The following is a 19,171-nucleotide window of genomic DNA, read 5'->3' as shown; positions in this document are numbered from 1 at the left end:
TGGGTTGGGTCTGCTTGTTTACCAGCCCTACCCACTTTATCAACCTAGGGGATGAACCATAGAAAAAATCTGTTGGGCACTGCTTTAAAGACCCACTAAGACCAAAAATACAAATATGGTAGAGCCATGCCCACCGTATGGAATTCTGAGCACTTGATAAATAAAATTATAGAAGATTTACCTCCAACGCCCATGTAGCCATATCGCTGGACAAGGAATGAAAGGAACACACCACACAAAAAGCAGAAAAACCACGGTGTGGCCAGCAGGGTGGTTGAGGGTGCTGAGATGAAGGCACTGGATCAAAACCTGCTGGCACTCGGGTGTGACTGTAGCTTCCGTAGCTTTCAGAGGTGGGCACGCAAGGCAGGGTAATCATGGGGCCCCACACACGGTGTCCAGCAGGGTGGTTGAGGGTTCCACACACACATTATATATATATATATATATATATATATATATATATATATATATATAAAAGCAGAAAAAACGTCATGCTGGAATCTCTGCTTACCCCTCAGCACGATCCCCTATTTCCCGTTTCATGGATTAAGCTTTGATACCATACAACCAGCTTCCCTCAGCACTGGCAGCAGCCAAACACCAGTGCATCATTTGGACAAACAGCTTGCCTTTTACTCTGTAAAACCTTTTCGGTGTATTTCTTGTGTGTATATAATTTCTATCTACAGTTCTACATTGTAAACTACCGATCATATGGAAATTCTGCATCAATCTCTGTTACTTTAAAATGCCGAGGCGGCAGACCTGAACAGTGCAAGTTCCACATCTTGATATATGCCCTTTCCAGATTCCTAACCTGGAGTACAAAATACAGAAAAAGAAATCTATCATTAGAAAAGAAATGTAAATTTGTGTTAAAAAACATAAGAATAAATCCTTCATGAACTCACCCAGCGGGCTGTATCGAACAAGGGGCACGTCAACCGGACTGCCTTTAACTTATTGGTCAAAGCCTGCAGCCGGGGGCGGTTTTCCGCCAAAGCAACAGCTCTCTCTTCATATTCCTTCATGCTACAGGCATCAGCATAAGAAAGTTCGTTAGCTCAAGGAGAAAGGGTTAATGCCGTTATTTCTTGCTAGCTAACAACTAACCTGCTAATGATCATCTCCTCACCAATACCAGTAGCCAAACATAGTGAGCCAGCCACTCTAGTCGCCATTTTCTCCAATGGCAGCGTCACCATAGGCAGACCAGCCCAGAGAATGTCGGTACCCGTTGTATGCGCATTGCACAATGGCCTGATCAGCACAAACACTAATTAGCATCATGGAGAAAAAAGAAAACAAAAAAACCACTACCTTGAATTAGAAATAGTACTAGTATTCCAAGCTTAGTACATATACAATGCTCCTAGCTAAATCGGAAAAATGAGCTTTCAGAGAAACAAACAAGACACACTTCTTTAACATAAGAGATGTCGTACGTATCAAGGAAAAGATCTGCCAGAGCACTGCGTCTGATGTGTTCATTCTTCATAGCAACGTCAGTGAAGATGATTTGTTCTGGCCGCACACCTCTAGCAGCAGCATCTGATCATAAAAGTAACAGAGAATCATGTATTGAATCAGATTCAAAGGCAAAGTATCATAACCACCATGAAGGCAGGGAAGCTATTGAGCCACAAGTACAAGTTGATGAAACTAAAACGAACAGATTTGAACATCAGACAACTACAACTGCACATACAGGCTCGCAATCTCATCTCGCCAGCAGCTGGGAACCGGAGAAGCCACAATGCACTATTAGGAACACGTCTAAGAATATTACACCTGAAGTTGCCAAAAGAGCCAAAACAAAACTGTACAAACTAAGCAAACAGCCTCCTTTATCATATTTTAAGGATAAAAGACTCAGGTGGTAAAGAATACAAAGACAGGAGATGCCAAGGCAAGCAAACGATGAATAAAAACCCATTGACATACCAGGTGTTGAAGATATCTGGGTCCATCTTGTATAGCTGATTAAAACAAGCAAATATAAATTTATCTTCTGGTAAACCATAGTCAGATCGCTTATGTCGACAGCTGGGATCTAAGACATCCCGGTTTTTCTGGAAGGAAATTTGCCAGATGGGAGTACGTCAGTGAGAATTCCAGATGAAAGATAAATAAAGAAAATTCAAACTTGCTCCAGAAATCACCTGCTTATAGTCATTCACAAAGTAACAGTGTGGCAAATGTACAAGTTTCTCAGAGTAAATATTAGCAAACCGCAGAGGTGACACAAACTGCAAAAGAAGACTCAGAATTAGAAATCATTAAAAGTTAAAACAAAGCACTGAAAAGTTAGACCATAATGCCTTGCACCAAATATCAACCTCGTCGGTAACCAAATAGTCGATGTAAGTTGCACCAGTTGTCCCAGGAAAACCCATGTATGAGACTTGAATAGGAGCAGGTTGCATGGCAAAGATTTCATTCCTTGCACCCTGTAGATAAACATTAAGAGATGGCAGTATCAAATTTCATGAGAAAAGACAAAAGTGTGAAATAGAATGTAAAATACCTGAAACAGAGTTTCCACATTCTTAAATAACAATGAGGCAGTTATATATTCCCCACATTCTAACAAGGCTGTTGGGGCAGAAAAGCTACAGCCAACATCCTGATACATCATTCTCTATGGTGTAACCCCAGAAAGAATATGTGGAAGTTCCCAACAAGCTCCCAACTCTCAAAGACTTTCAGGGGCAAAAGAAAGATAAAAAAAAAGGCAGAAAAGGAGCCTCCCAGAGGAATAGCCATAGTAGGATCTTGTCTGAAGATGGGACTAGAAGCCAAGATCCTTCAGATAAGATGGTGTAACTTTGTCAATGTAAGTGTGTAACCACCAAAACATGTTAATATGCAGATAAATACCTTAGTATATCCATTCAGGTTGACCAAGATCTGTATCTTATCATCATTAATCATTCTTGCAATCATATCTGAAGACATGGAAGATACATCAACAAAGTGCTCAGTTTCAGACTGGATACGTTGCCTCCACTCAGTACCATCATTCTGGCTTAGTGCATAACAGAAAACCTGCAACCCATGCCCACCCAAATTCATTATACGTGAAGGAACCAATGGAAGGACTCGTGAACTCATAATCAACTATAATGAAAGACAAAAGGTATGATCTACAAAACCTCAATGTTTTCTCTGTTGTGCATGCCAAATACTGAGCCCATAAGATGTGAAAGAGGGTGATTACCAAAGTCACTGCTTACATACCTGAAAACAACCCAATAATAAGATACATAAAAAAAAAGACTAAGATAAGTATGACAAGCAACTTACCCCACCCTTAGTCTTCCATTCCCACCCTCGCTCTTGAGGGGCACAGCAGGAGGATGACTGAAGGCTTGAGGACCATAACGAGATGCTACCAAAGAGCAATGTGCAGCATATTTTCGACTGCAAAAAACAAAATAACAATAAACTACAGCAGGGGATAACTGAAGGCTTGAAGACCATAACGAGATGCTACTGTAGAGCAATGTAAATCATATGTTATTTTCAACAGCAAAAAACAAAATAACCATAATAACATCAACAACAGCATCAGCAACAAAACAATAACAAAAACAGCAGTCCCAATTAGAGTCGTTGGGAGCTCCCAAGGACTTTCCAACGACTCTATGACCTAAAAAACCATAGAGCCCCTCAAGGAACTCCGTAATTACAAAAAAGGGAAAAGTAAAAAGAACATAAATAAAAGAAAATTGTTGTTTTTAATAAACGATACTTCTTACATGTGAAAAGACAGAAATGCCCCTATAGGGAATTTAAATATTACAATACCAAAAAAAATAAATATATAAGTATATATACATATACATGCATTTTAACACCCCCTCAAACTTACGGCGAAGTAACTGAAAGTTTGTTAAGGAGAAAAATAAACTGAGAAGCAGGAAGAGCCTTGGTGAAAAAGTCATACTATGATGTAACATACAGCCTCAATGGTCCCTCTCATATATTCATCACACATAATGAGAATTCATCTCAATGTGTTTGGTTCACTCATGGAAGGTGTGATTGCTTTCAATATAAATTGCACTCTTATTATCACAGCACATCTTCGAAGGTTTTGAGATTATTATCATCATGTCTCAGAGAAGGCTTAGCCATACAAGCTCCATAGTTATAGTAGTCATCGCACGATATTTAGCTTCTATTGAAGATAAATATACTTTTTTTGCTTCTTGTATCTACACAAAATCAAAGAGTTACCTAAAAATACACAAAAATCTATCATTGGGATTTTCTCCCCCCGTCAGCATCAATATAAGCATGTAAATCTAATAAAGAAGATGAGGATAGGAAAACTCCCTTTATTATAGTACTCTTGATATATTTGACAATTCTTAATACAACACTCATGTGCACAGTGGTCGGAGCATGCTGAAACTGACTGATAGAGTGAATTGCAAGAGCTATGTCTGGGTGAGTGATAGACAAGTGAGAGACCCAACAAGTTGGCAGTAAAGTGTAGGATCTTCGAGAAGAGTTTCATCTTTCAGCCTTAATTTAACATTAATCACTTCAAAGGTTTGTATCTTCTTGTCATTTGAAATATCAAACTTAGTACAAATATCAATAGCAAGTTTCATTTGAGAAATAATGTACCCTCTAAGAGAGTACACATCTTCAATACAACAACATCTTAATAAACCTAACTCAAAACATTTCAAAATTTTATTTTAAAATGTTCCTAAAATCATTGACTCTCTGCTTGTTATTTCCAATGATTAGCATATCATCTACATAAAGTAAAAAAAATAACTTTAGAACCTATACTTCTGACAAAAAGTGCACTGTCAGTATAGCCAAAATGAAAACCCATATGAGCCATTACATTACTAAATTTACCATGCCAAGTTTTAAGAGCATGTTTAAAACCATACAAAGCTTTTGTAAGTTTACGGTTTTTTTCTTTTTCAATACAAAATCCTGGTGGAGGATCCATGTGTCGATGTGTCATGAGATACAAACCTATTTGGTGGGTTGGAGACACGATTGAATCTTCTAAGAAGGATTTCTTCTAAAGATGAATTTTGTGAATATTTTTCTAAAGCACTCAGAGGATTCCTTTGCTCACGTTGGGTATATATTTCTATGAGTTTATCATCAGTGTCATTATTTCTCATAGACGATTCTGCATTCTCATCATTTGAATGCATATTATCATCACAATTTTTATTATCATTCAAGGTATTATCACCGTTATCATTCAAAGAATCATCACAAGAAGTCAACTCTTCTTGTGGCAATAGGTCAAATAGAGAGGTATAATCTACTTCATTATTTTCTTTGGTTATCTCAAAAACCGTTTTCGTTTTTCAAAAAGGTTACATCTTTATAAACATATAGTTTGCTATTCTTAGAGCCAAAAACATCTATATCCTTTTTTGTTTTCTCCATAACCCATGGATATGCATTCAATGGCTTTGGGAAACAATTTATCTCTTTTACCTAAGAGTACAATACGCATACAACCAAAAAATTCGCAATCGCTTGAAATCTGATGTTCTTTCAAATAAATTTTCATAAGGAGATACATTTTTTAAGGAAGATAAGGCCATTCTATTTATCAAATACATTGAAGTTAGAGCAGCCTTAGCCCAAAAACTTTTAAGAATATCTTTAAAAATAAATAGTGTCCTAGTAGTTTCTATAAGATGCCTATGTTTTCTTTTAGTTAATCCATTTTGATGGAAAGTTTTAGGACACGACTTTTGATGACAAATCTCATTTTGTTCTAAATAATTTTAAAACTCATTTCATAAGTATTCACCACCCGAATAAGATCTAAGAATAAAAATGTTGCTTGAAATTAATTTTTGACAATCATATGAAATTTTTTAAAGAAATAAAATACATCAAATTTGAAGTTAAGTAGATCCACACATATCTAGTGAAATCATCGATAAAAGTAACATAATATGAATACCTTCCTTTTGATATGACGGGAGAAGGTCCCCAAACATCTGAATGCACTAATTCAAAAGGTAGACAAACTTCTATTAAGAAAATAAATAAATTTTATCTTTCCAAAGATGCAATCTTTGCAAATTAAATCTTTTTCATTACAAATTTTTTCCTCAAAAGAAAGAAGATACATCTTTGAGTAGCTAGGATGTCCAAGTCTTTTATACAAAGTTTCAATATCTTTATCTTGGGCATAATTACAAAAAGAATTTGGAGAAAGAATTAGATAATTTATGAAGTATAGATCTTCCCTTCCCATGGCCTTGCCCAATCTGCTTCCCGAACTGAAGATTCTGCACAAAGCAACTCTTAGATGAGAAAGAAATTTCACATCCATGATCAAAAATTTGAAAAACGGAAAAAAGATTTAAATTTAGTTGTAGAACCCTGACTTTAGGTACACAAAAATTTTGAAAAAAATCTGAGGTTCCAATACTTTTAATTTGCAAAAATGTTTCATCGACAGTGGAAATATAGGAAGTTTTTTAACTAATGCATAAATCGGATAAACCATTCTCATGAGGTGTCATAGGAAATGAGGCTTCCGAATTAAGAATCCAAGAAGACATACCTGGAGAAGAAGATGAAGCTATTGCGGCACCCAATGTAGATGGAAATTTGAGTAATTGTTGAAATGCCTAGATAGTTTAGCAAGTGAAAAAGAGTCATTTCCCTTACTTGATTCATCCTTCTTTGGTGTAGATTCTTCAATGAAAGTCACCTTGTTCTTTGGAGAGTCATTCAACTTGGGGCAATTAGGTCTTATGTTCCTCGGTTCATAGCAATGATGACAAATAGCCATTTTATAATTACTAGTATAGCTATTTTGTATTCCAAAGTGTGGAGGCTTGTAAGATTTCAGATGATGGTCGAGTTTAGAAACGGTCAACACTTCATCCCCTCCCTTAATCATACCAAGACGAGTTTCTTCTTTGCATATTTCGGCAACAACATTTTTCAAAAGAAGAGGTTTAGATCAATGGTGGAGAGAAGATCTTGTTCAAATACAAGTTTAAACCCATGTAAAAATTGAAAAAATATTCTTTTTCCATTTATTCCCTTCTTAGCTTAAGATCCTCACTAGCAACCTATTTGGGTTAAAGAAGAGATAACTCATCTCATAGAGGACCAAGAGCATTAAAGTAGTCACGGACATTCATGTCCCCTCATTTGATGGCATGTATGTTTTCTTGAAGAAAAAATTGTCTTGCAAGGTCTTTTCGGGTATACATAGTCTTCATAAAAAACAATGCATCGTCGGCTTTGCAGAACTTAGCAATGTTGGCACATATTTTGAGCTTAACATTGTTCATGAGCCATGCAAGAATTTTTGCATGTTTGTTTTTCCAATCTTCTACCTTAGATTGATGGTTTTCAATGGCTTTGATTTGAGCATCTCCTTCCAACGCTTTTTCTTGATTTGCTTCCAACTTAGGGAGTTTGAGTTGAGGCTCTGGAATAGAGTTCATCATGTATCCCCAAAGCTTCTTGCCTTTGAGGTTATTTTTCATAGCGAACGCCCACATCATATAGTTGGAACCATTTAATTTGAAAGGCGGATCTATTTTTTGTTCATTCTCCATTTTGACTTGATAGAAGAAGGAAGAGAAAATATAGAAGACCACAAAAAGAGCTCCTCCACCTTGAGTTCTGCAAGCACCACCAACCACGAACACTTTCCCAAAGGACCAAAACTATGTAATGAAGTAAGCAGAATTACAAGAACAAAGTGCAAAGGCACATACAAGTCCAAGAGCGGACGATGCAAAGGCACAACACAAACACAAGAGTACAAAAGCACAAGTCCACTAAGGCATAAGGGCAACATAAACAAACAAGTAGAAGAATAAGAGGTTTATTGATATTATGCTTAAAAAAGCATAGAGAGAATAAGGGAAAAAGAACCCCTATTTATACACAAAAAATGAGAGGGAGTGACCTTGAGGAGCTCCCAACGAGTCTATGGTCTTTTCCCAATGACTCTATGGTCTAAAAGACCATAGAGCCCCTCAAGGAACTCCGTAATTACAAAAAAAAGGAAAAATAAAATAAATAAAAGAAGACCAATACTATTTTTAATAAACAGTATTTATTATATGTAAAAGACAAAAATGCCCCTATAGGGCATTTAACTATTACAATACCAATATATATATTAATATATATATATATATATACACACACACACACATATTTTAACATGCACCCATGCGGGTGCGACACTTGGACATGGCTTCCTTTGTGTCAAATGAAGTCAACCACACTGAGATCCATTTCTGTTCAAAAGTAGATTCAGTTAACCTTAACCAAGTCCAGTTTTATCTATATCATATATAAATACATAAATGCACACACATACACATAGGTGTTAACTTAAAACTCTTAAAAATTATATATATATATATATATATATATACATAAATATATATATATATATATATGAGAATGAAAACCTACCCAATAAAAAACCTCCCAAACCTACCCAATAAGAAACATTTATTGGATTTTCGATGTTTTTTCGAAATTCTGACATTGCAGATGTGATCTATGTGCTTGTTTTTATAGGAATCAGTTCTTGGAACATTTGATTCCGATACATGGATATGTTTTCATACGGTTTCAAAAATCAACGGCCTACTATTTCATAAATTTTCAAGGCTCCAAATACCATTTTTTTATCCATAATGCATGACCCAAGTGTCAATTTCTAGTAAATCAATCATGATGAACACATCTGTAAGGTCAGAATTTCAAAAAAAAACACGGAAAATCCAACAAATGTTTTTTATTGGGTAGGTTTGGGAGGTTTTCTATTGGGTAGGTTTTCATCTCTCTCTCTCTCTCTCTCTCTCTCTCTCTCTCTCTCTCTCTCTATATATATATATATATATATATATATATATATATATATATATGCATCAGGTAACAGAAACAAACCTTATTTCCAGAGCAAGCATTGCATCAAGAGTATATCTTATTGCATGAAACAAAAACAATTACAGTGCATATCAAATTGATACCATCAAATGCATCAGGTAACAGAAACAAACCTTATTTCTAGAGCAAGCATCGGATCAAGTGGGTATGCTATTGCATGAAATGGCTGAACACTGGGAAGAACAGACATCTGGAAGGAAAAAGGAAAAAAGCAAAATAAAAACGCAGAAGAAAGAAATATGCTGCTTTGGAAAAAAGAGTAAATACTAAATAATCACACAGTGCAAGTGCAAAACCAAACCTTCATCTGTCTCTTTATAATGTTTTCAATTTCAATAAATTTGTTCTTTCGATCATCCCAATCACAAACACACTGAAAAAAGTAAGCCACAGAAGCATGTCAGCCTGATATGTGCAAAATAGCAATCCCACACCCCCCCCCCTCTTTCCCCCATAGAAAAGATAAATGAAAAAAGAGAGATGAGAGAAGATGACATCAACTTGAATTTTGAGCAACCAACTATTGGCTCATGAAATTCAAATCAAGTGCATCCTTTCCTGGACCAAGATGAGGTCGATCAGGTTGTTCCAGTGAAGATGTAATATTCACGCATGATACACTTTTTAGTTATTGGGAGGATCAAAGTACTATCTTCCAGATCCATGAAACAACTCTCAAAAATACTTTTTCAGTTTTGGAAGATACATGAGTGAACCAATCACCTATTGCTATTGGAAGACCAAAGAAGTTCCTTCCATATGCATGTGTGTGATTCACCCTGAAATGAAACTCATGTCTGCAACTACCCATCAAAGGGGCTGAAAGAGTTTCTTTGGTACCTGTAAGGTATGTAGCAGGTTACAAGTTGCTTCAGGGAAATCAGTACGCAAAATCAATGCTTGCTTGTAGCTTTTTATGGCTAATTCCACATGCCCACTGAAAACAAGCACAACTCAAATGATAAGAAAACATGAAATCATTTCATAATATGAAGTTATTCAATTAATTTGTAGGTTTACCTATCTTTATAAGCTGATGCAAGGTTAGCATGAGCCTCAGCCATAGTTGGACGAATATTAACAGCTCGAACATAATCCTGTATTGCTTCAGTAACTCGACCAATCTCCTTAAGTGTGTTGCCACGATTCACAAGTCCATCTGCTGCTAAAGGGTCTATTCGGAGAACCTCGTTGTAACAAGATATTGCCTCCACATAGTTGCCCTGCCATAGATCAACTATTAGCTTTGTCTACAGTAGAGAATAATGCATGCCAAGTTTTTGGAACAAATGGAAAGTCGTGTCAGAACCTGCTGCTTGTATATTATTGCCAGATTACTGAAAGGTGCGGACAATCCCGTTGTCACTGCCAAGGTTGCTTTGTAAAAGGTGGCAGCAACGCTCATCCTATTCCTACAAGCCCAAAATGAATGTTACATTAGATCTTCGGTAAGAACTTTACAGGAGAATTAAAATTTGGTAACACCACTCACATCCCAAGGACAAAAAGAAACTCACCACTCCATATATATATTACCAAGGTTAGTAAGAGCTTGTGGATGATTGGGTTGGAGTGCAAGGCATGACTTCATGTGACAACAGGAATAAGAACAGTGAGAATTCTATTAAATACATATGAGCCAAAAGATAGCAGCTAAATAGTAGGTACCAACCCTATAACAGTTAATTGCTTCTTCAACTCTGCCATCATCTTTGAGGGCGTTACCCTTCAGTGTTTAAAATTGATTTCAGAAAACCAATTAGTCAGCAAACAATATTTTCTAGGAGATTATAAACCAAACTGAGATTCTTGCAAAGCATGAAAGAAACTTACCAGATTATTGTATGCTTCAAGAAATCCTGAATCACAATTAATGGCTTGTTTATAGTGAATAATTGACAGGTCCAACTGGCCTTGCTCATAATACAAACTTGCCAGATTGCCTGAACGGTACTCAAACACAGACAACATTGGAGTAACAAACTTCTCTTGCATGAGGAAATCAGACACAAAGACAACATTGAAGTAACAAAATTCTCTTGTATGAGGAAACCATACAACAAGAAATATACCAGATAGATTTGATCAAACTGGAAGGGAATATTAAACTGAATCAAAGAACAAGCACACGTAAAACTTACTATAAGCCATTGCATATTCTGGACGGGCCTGTATAGCACGTTGATAACAAGTCATAGCTTCCTGGGGCATTCCCATGGCCTGGAAAAGGCAAAAGAAAGATCTGTTTTTCTCCAGAATCCAGTCTTGGAATCTGCTGCAACCCGACCATACTGGAACTATACATGATGACTTACCTTGTAGATGTTTCCTTGATTCAAATGGGCATCAGCAAATGTTGGTTTATACTTAATGGCTTCCTGGAAATACATACAACAGAATAATCACATAAAATAATTTAACTGTGCTTCCTAGGGTGATGCTTCTAATTACACTAGACATAAATCCATCCATACTCCACAGTATGCAGCTTAAACCACAAAATAAGCAAAAGAACAGATGGTCTAGACCCATCATTCCACCACTTCACTGTGCTTGAAAAAAACAGAGCAATGAGACACGCTGACCTCCCCGAACTATTTATATAATTAACTCTCTTTTCATATAAAAATAGCCTTCTAAAGTGAGTGGTTCTTGAAGGAATCCACTAATGCATCATGCTTCTGAAGATAGAACCCATACTCTGACAATGAAAGATCTCAAGCAAGTATACAAGGCAGGATATGAAACAAAATTCAGAATGGGATGCACAAAAAGCTTGACGTAAATTTCCTTACATGGGATGATTTGGTTCTGTTACTAAATCCATACACATGATCCACTTTACATGGAATTCCGCTTGCCGGAAGCCTGGAAGGCCTCTAATCTTCACCTGCTTTTAGGCTTCAACAGAGCTTACAGATGGATCTAAGAGTCATCTAAGACAAAGCATGAACAAAGACAGTATTAGGGTTTAATTGGATCAACCCAAGGTTGCACTGGTTAGATACATAGTTCAGCAAGGTCACTGAATATGCTAGAGCATTATCTGCTAGTATTCCAGAAAGGCCTCCTACACATCCCCTCTTTTTTTCTCTTTTCCTTTTAAGTCTGGCCTTATTTTCTTTCTTTAATAGTAAGTGTCAAATAACTTTAAAAAAGATGTAAGATTATTTTTAACATTTGCCTGCTAAACTTTATGTTGCTGTTAAGTATAGGAAAAATTTTGTCAATTAATACATCACCAGAAAATGAAAATGATGGAAGTCCAAAGAACCAAAAGATGACAAGCAACTCATAATGCTGATCAATGCATACAAAATAAATTTTGTTTTCAGGATGGCAGTGACCTACCTTATAATATGAGAGGGCTCTTGTCAGGTCTCCAGCCTCCATGAAAATGCTAGCAAGATTAGACCAAGCAATGGCAAAAGATGGTTGAATACGTATGGCCTCAACATAGCAATTGTATGCCTGAAAACATGCAGCAATTTCTAGTAAATAGGTTGCGTTATAATTATTATTTACTGACCAATGTTGTGAAAAGCGTTGAGGCGTAACGAAGCGCTCCACCAAATATGTAGCGAGGAGTAAGCCTCGAGGCTTAAAGCATAAGCCTCAAAAATATTTTTTTAGAAGTTTAAAAAATATATAAAAATACAAATAAATAAAAGAAATGCTTTATTAATGAAGCAACAACCAATAAGAAATAGAAAATATCAAATATATACCGAAAACATGAGAATAACATGTAAAGTAATATGAGTGCAACAACTTGATCTATCTAACTATCTAACAAATAAAATATGAGCATTCAATGAAAAAAATTAAGTAACAAAATCACTAACAATTAAATTCCTCAACATCATGTCATCATTATATAATGCATATTAGCATTAACAACCAAAAGTTAATGTATATCTAGCTAATTTTTCAAGAACTAGAACACGTAATAATGCATATCTAATTATCTATACTTAGTCTCACCAACAAAAACACCTAAACTTATTTTTAATATCCATGATCTAATGACACAAACTAAAAGTCACAAATTCACATTAACAATCTTTATATACAAAATTACAAACCTACACATACACAATAGATCACATGTACATACACCATCTTTATATGTAGCTATGTACACGTACAAACCTACACATACACAGTCCATTACATTTATATCCACCTATCAAAAAATTATTTTAAAATAATGACAAAGTAACATTCGCAATTTGATATACACAATCTTTACAAAAACCAAAACATACACAGTCAATTACATGTACATACATAATCACATGTACAGTCAATTAATTGCACAGAGGAAGAAAAAGAAGAAGAAGAAGGAGGAAAGAAGAAGAAGAAGAAGAAAAAGGAGAAGAAGAAGAAGAAGAAAAAGGAGAAGAGGAGGAGGAGGGAAGAACAAGAAGAATAACAAAAAAGGAGGAAAGAAGAAGCGGGAGCAGAGGAAGGGAAGAAGAAGAGACGAAGACAGAGAGAAAGAGAGAGTATGTACCTGCCGCAAGTGGTGGCTGCCGTCGGTAGGGGCTGTTGCCGCTGGTGGTGAAGAGGCTGGGGAGCAAAAGGGAGGAGACAAAGGGAGGGGGGTGCCCTAACATCGGCCCCCCCTCCCCTTTTGTTTCAATTTTTTTTAATTACAAATGAGATGTGTGCCTCACCCTGAGGCGTGTTTTGCTATGAGGCGTGCGCCTCAAGGCATACGAGGCGCATGCCCCACACATGGTTGAACCTTAGGCATGATTTTCACAACATTGTTACTGACAAAATCATCCACATAAAGCTTTGGCAAACAAGTTTTTTTACTACTAGAATGGGAAAACTTCCAACACCGTGAGGTCATCATGTGGAAAGAAGAAAGAGGAAAATGAAACATGGGGATGTGCATACTTTCTAGAAGGAAAGCAGAATAATTAAGGATCTCTTCATTGCTTCTGGCCAATGCTGGGCAAAGCAAACAAGAGTATAGAAAACACATTTAAACGAGTGCAAGGAATCTAAATTAGACCAAACGAAACTTGGAATCCTTGACTGTTTTCAAGTTCACAAAGAAATATTTTTGACACTCAACAATGCATACAATAAAACAGGAGAGCCAAATTCAACGAACCTATATTACCAGAATAGCAGGAATAAAACAAACTGCCACAATACCAGCCAGACAGAATAAAAACCAGATTCTCCTTCCTAAAGATCAAGCACCTTACCTCTTGTATTAGACCTTGAGCCTTCATCAGATTCCCAAGATTACTGTGAGCATCAACCTGGGCCAGAACATGGAAGATGGTTAAAAAATAAAACAACAGAATCTCAACACCACTGCAATCCTCCAAATAAGCACAAATATAAGAGAAGGAAAAGACAATGCATACTAGAAGAGGATTGAGTGCAAGAGCCTGGCGAAAACAATGTGCAGCTTCATTGAACCTTGCCTTTCTCATGTAAGCACTAGCTAAATTTGACCATGCATCAGCAAAATTAGGTCGTAACTGCAAATAAAATGTAATGGGGATTACAGGTTGATCGAAGTGAACAACAGAAGTTTGGAACTAAAAAAAGCCTAAAGAAAGCACACAAACATCACAAGGAACAAAAGTTTTGAATTCTATTAATGTCTAAAAGACACAATGAGCCAGCACATGCATGCATGCAATAGAATGTGAGAAATAAACATAAAAAGTACAAAACTTTCTATTTTACATATTACACACTATGTATGACAATGCTTAGAAGCACCCAATACCAGTGTTATTTGAGGTTGGGTGGGGGTCAAAGTCCCCATTTGACCCAAATTAGGGGAGGCCCTGAATAGGACACTCCATCTCTAGTCTATAGTGTGTGTGTCTCTCTGCCGAAAGGAAGAAGAAGATATTCTCGTCTCTCTCTGTTCTTCCTCCCCTGCTCTTGAACAATCGGACCTATTAATCAGAAAATTACTTTGTTCTTGTTAATTAATTAATTAATTAATTATTGACTTAGTAATCCATTGATTTGTTGCTTATTTGTGTTATATACAAGTGGCATGCTGTTTGTATTATGCAATTGTGTTTACTATGTACAACTATGTTGGTGTATAGCATTATGTTGTCCTTTATACAAATATGTAGAGTGGTTCTTACTAGTTATTGTGATTTTCTTGAAGATTGTTTATTGAAATATCCAATTATTCATTAATAGTACATAAATGAAGCATCTTTTTTTTGTTTTTTTATTTGGCAAATTTTAATAGTTTGCTGTTAGATGAGAGCCTAAGGCATCAAGTGAAAGGTTTATCAGACAAAAAATATCAACTTCCAACTAACCTCTATTGCAACCATGTAATAGCGAATAGCCAAATCAATGTTTCCTTTTTCCTGAAAAGCATAAAGAAAATTTGTGTCAATATTCATCTGAACTGAAGATTCTGAACCTGAGTTGGAAAGCAAAACCGAAAATAAAATAGAAACAAAAAGAATGTACCAAAAACTATTTTTAGAATGCACGATATATGAAACAGCATTTGTATTTTTCAAACGTCATTTACCTTCCAAGCATTAGCCATGTTACCAAAGCACTCTGCAAAATGAGGATCAATACCAAGGGCTTCCTCATTCTTTGCTATGCACATATCAAAATCATGAAGCTGGAGACAAAAAGGCCACAAATTATGAATGTCAACAATTTCTCTCATTTCAAGGGTTCACGCATTGGACATATCAACTAAAGAACTGATAAAAAACTTAAAATTAGTTGTGAGCTAAAATATATCGAATGAAAGAATAATATTCTAGAAAAGCATTCATATCTAATCACCTGATAATAAATTGCACCAAGAAGAAGAAGGTTGTCAGTTCGTCTAGGATTCTTCTCATAAAAAGCATTGCTATGCTCCAGAGCTTGTTTATAATGTCCAGTCTTGTACTTTTGGTGAGCAAGGGCAAAAATCATGTCTCCATCAACTGCATCACAACCACAAAGATCTTAATGGGAATCTCTGGAATGAACAAACTGATATATGTTGCTGGCTGCAGCTATATGCAACATGCTTTTGACCAAATTTAGCATGCAACGATACAGCCTTGAAAAACAATCCAGAATTACAGCACGAATTATCATATTCAAAAAGACTAAATACAGGAACACATTCATGAGCAAAAAAACCATCAGAATTGCTGAAAATGGGATATGTAACCAAAATAATCAAACTCTTGATGAAAGAGCCTAGTCCTTACTACCAAAGAGACCATGACTGGGAAGACATTCCTCATTATGAGATCAGACCAGACCACAGGTCGCTGGGATGAACTTATGTAAAACACAATCCAAAGTGGCGGAAAGAAAGTTGCATAGACTTGGACATGCATTCAGTAAGCTCGTCATCCGCATTCAGCAAAAGCACATAAGAAAAAAGAGAGAACTACCTGTCACGCAAGGTTGTCCAATAAATTCCTTTAATCTATTCAGAGAATCTCACGGGGAACTCCGTCAAAAGGAGAAAGTTTCTCAAATACAAGTGGATGTACAAATAAGATGTTGGTATAGCATAACAAGTCACATTAAGGCTTGCAGTAAAAGAACAAGAAGCCACTCAAGCAATTGAAAAAGATGGCACAATTTGACCTCCAAATTGGAACGCAACTAGGTGAACACTACCACCATTCATCATTTACAACGCTGCAATCCTGACCTAAGCACGACTCAATTGGCACAAGACTAACACATACACTGCATTTAACAAATTCCTCATACCGGATGAATCGACGTCAACACAAAAAAATGAAAAGAGAATTTGCACTCAAAAGCACTATCCACTGTGCAACAAATCCTCGCAGTCAGCAGTCAGCAGTCATATGGATCACAAACGATTGTCTTCTCCAATTGCACATTTCGGGCTTCGAAATCGTCATGCAATCAACCATAAAAAATCAACTCACAGATCGTATCTTTTCACAGTACTCAGGAGTCTGAAACTATTCCTATCAAACAACTTCCATCAACAATCGATTGAATCACATATCTTCGGAGTTTAAACCGCAGATAAAGCAAATCATAACAAAACGTCATCAGTCAAATCACAAATTCATCAATCAAAAAGTTCTTCAAGATCACAACCAAATTTCAAGTCATGAGCAAATACACAAAGCAATAAAACCCCAACCCAAACCTGTCTTCACTCTTTGGCACTAGAAACCCTAGAAAAACTCATCATTCTACACGATCTGAACCCGCTCGGCTGCCTGAGACGAGAGATGGAAAGCGCGAAAAAACGAAAATAGAGGAAAAAACGAAACGAATCATCCGATACCTTCGTGCGATTCGACGACGGCCGAATGGGACGGTTTCAAGCATGACTCGAGCTGAGAGGCGAGGAACGACGACTCCTCGTGCTCGGCCTTCAAGGGAACCCTAGAGAACGCGCCATTGCCGCCCGATCCGTGGATCTGGTGCGGATGACGACCGTCGCTCTGAAGCGAGAGCATCGTCTCCGGCAAGGCGAAGAACTCTCCTCCGAACCAACGGATTGGAATCAATCACAGAAAGAAAAAACGAAATTTTTCCCTATTTTTCTACAGGAAGAAGAAGAAGGGAAAGCGAGAATCGACTTTGCAGGAAGCCCTAATTCGCCTCTTTACACCTCTACAGCTTTCTTAACTCCTTCCTTTTAAAGAATAAATTTCATATCAAGGCCTTTATTTTACTGATATTTCAGATACGGCTCATACTTTGTGAAATTGCTGATACGGATTGGCTTTTTACAAACCTGTTCAATAATGGCATAAAAATTTGGAGACAACGGCGTATGGGCTACGGGGCATATTCGGTGAGCCTTAGCTACCTAATTAATTGCTTAAAATGTAAGTTGGTAACTATATTTTATTTATTTAATTAAATTAATTTTATAAAAATTAAAAAATAATTAATTAAGTGTACAATAAGTTATTAATTATCATTAAAATGCATTAATTTTATAAAAATTAAAAAGATAATTAGTTGGGTGCCTACCGGTTACATCATTGTTTTAGATGAAATGATGTATATAAATACGAAGTGTTTAATATGACGATGAATTATCATGTATGCATGCATTTAAAACAAATGGTTTTATGTCTCTTCAACTTTTTTTACTTTTTTATCCTTATCCACCGTTGAAAAGTCCCACACTGTGGTAGGATCTCGACCGCACATCGTGAGCGCCGTGCCAGGGATGCGTGTCGCTGAAGTGGGGGTTTGGCGTGACGTGTGTGCTCTGATCTGGGCCGTTGGCTTGGCAGGTTTTGACGATGTATCCGGAGAGGATGTGTATTTCAAATTAAAACAAAAAAAAAAACCGGAGAAGATGTGAAGACACGCGTGGTGAACTCTAACCGTCGGATTGAGAGACAATTAAATCGTAGCCGCTGACGTTACCTTCGAGGCTTCTAGAAACGTTTTTTTTTTTGTTTCTGAGAATTTTTTTAGGTATTTTGTACGGGTGTCAACGGGTGGGGTTTGGTTCCCGGACTTGTTCCCGATTTGGAGGTACGGAATCAGGCCCGAACCCAAAATTGGACCTAGAAACCATATAAGAATTACATGAATCAGACACCGGCCATACCCGGTAAGATACTATTTTTTATCATTTTTATATTAAAAATTATGGGTCTTACATGGTCTGGTATAAATTTTCACAAACTATACCCAAATCCATGTATTAATCTAACCTTCAGGTTCAGACTCGGGTCTTAATCCGGCCTTCTTATTTATCATCATACTCGGACCCTATATGGTTTGGTTCATTTCGGGTCCAGAAAACTGGACCTATTCACACCCTCTACTGTTTTGGTACAGTATCGTCCTCTACAGATCGACCCTAATTTGTCATGGATTTGGGATGCTTCTGGAAGGGACCCTAATTTAGGTTTTAGTCAACTTTGAAGTTTCTGTCACGTGATGGATTAATGGGGTTGCGAGTGTTCGAGTTTGGGCCCGGATCTGGCTCACCTTTTCAAAATCCGACGAGAACCAAACAGATGAGTTGTAAAGGTATACAAGGATAGGAATTGGATCTGGATTTGGTATAAGCTCTTTTCACTGAGTCTGAATCCGATTCAAAATCCAAGTAACCTACGTCTAATCATATCCAACCCGTTTACAAGGCTAGGTTAAGGTAATCGTTTTAGGCTGGTGCGGCAGACGGGTCGGGGATGCACATCGTTGAGGCCCATATGGGTCGAACAAATCTCCTTGTCATTCT

General features: G+C 36.8%; 1 protein-coding gene across 1 annotated transcript; it reads right to left on the bottom strand.

Moving 5' to 3' along the window:
* Positions 1 to 614: 614 nt before the first annotated feature.
* LOC149811564 (putative UDP-N-acetylglucosamine--peptide N-acetylglucosaminyltransferase SEC) lies at positions 615 to 17,579 on the bottom strand. The gene is made up of 28 exons (XM_089993747.1): positions 17,243 to 17,579; positions 15,751 to 15,896; positions 15,482 to 15,580; positions 15,261 to 15,311; positions 14,331 to 14,447; positions 14,166 to 14,222; positions 12,292 to 12,411; positions 11,256 to 11,318; positions 11,082 to 11,160; positions 10,774 to 10,883; positions 10,613 to 10,666; positions 10,458 to 10,525; positions 10,250 to 10,352; positions 9,961 to 10,163; positions 9,781 to 9,877; positions 9,242 to 9,313; positions 9,054 to 9,130; positions 3,310 to 3,426; positions 3,159 to 3,243; positions 2,884 to 3,051; positions 2,343 to 2,453; positions 2,166 to 2,252; positions 1,948 to 2,075; positions 1,712 to 1,794; positions 1,449 to 1,554; positions 1,117 to 1,263; positions 915 to 1,035; positions 615 to 820 (listed from the first exon to the last, which is right to left on the bottom strand). Exons 1-28 carry the CDS (start codon positions 17,415 to 17,417, stop codon positions 707 to 709), a joined length of 2,958 nt encoding a protein of 985 aa, XP_089849873.1. The 5' UTR covers positions 17,418 to 17,579; the 3' UTR covers positions 615 to 706.
* Positions 17,580 to 19,171: the final 1,592 nt, after the last annotated feature.

This window comes from Nuphar pumila, chromosome 17 (assembly GCF_984573655.1).
Source record: "Nuphar pumila chromosome 17, dmNupPumi1.hap1.1, whole genome shotgun sequence".
Lineage (NCBI taxonomy): Eukaryota > Viridiplantae > Streptophyta > Magnoliopsida > Nymphaeales > Nymphaeaceae > Nuphar > Nuphar pumila.
The sequence above is the reverse complement of the archived record's forward strand: the minus strand, read 5'-3'. Positions and strand labels throughout refer to the sequence as shown.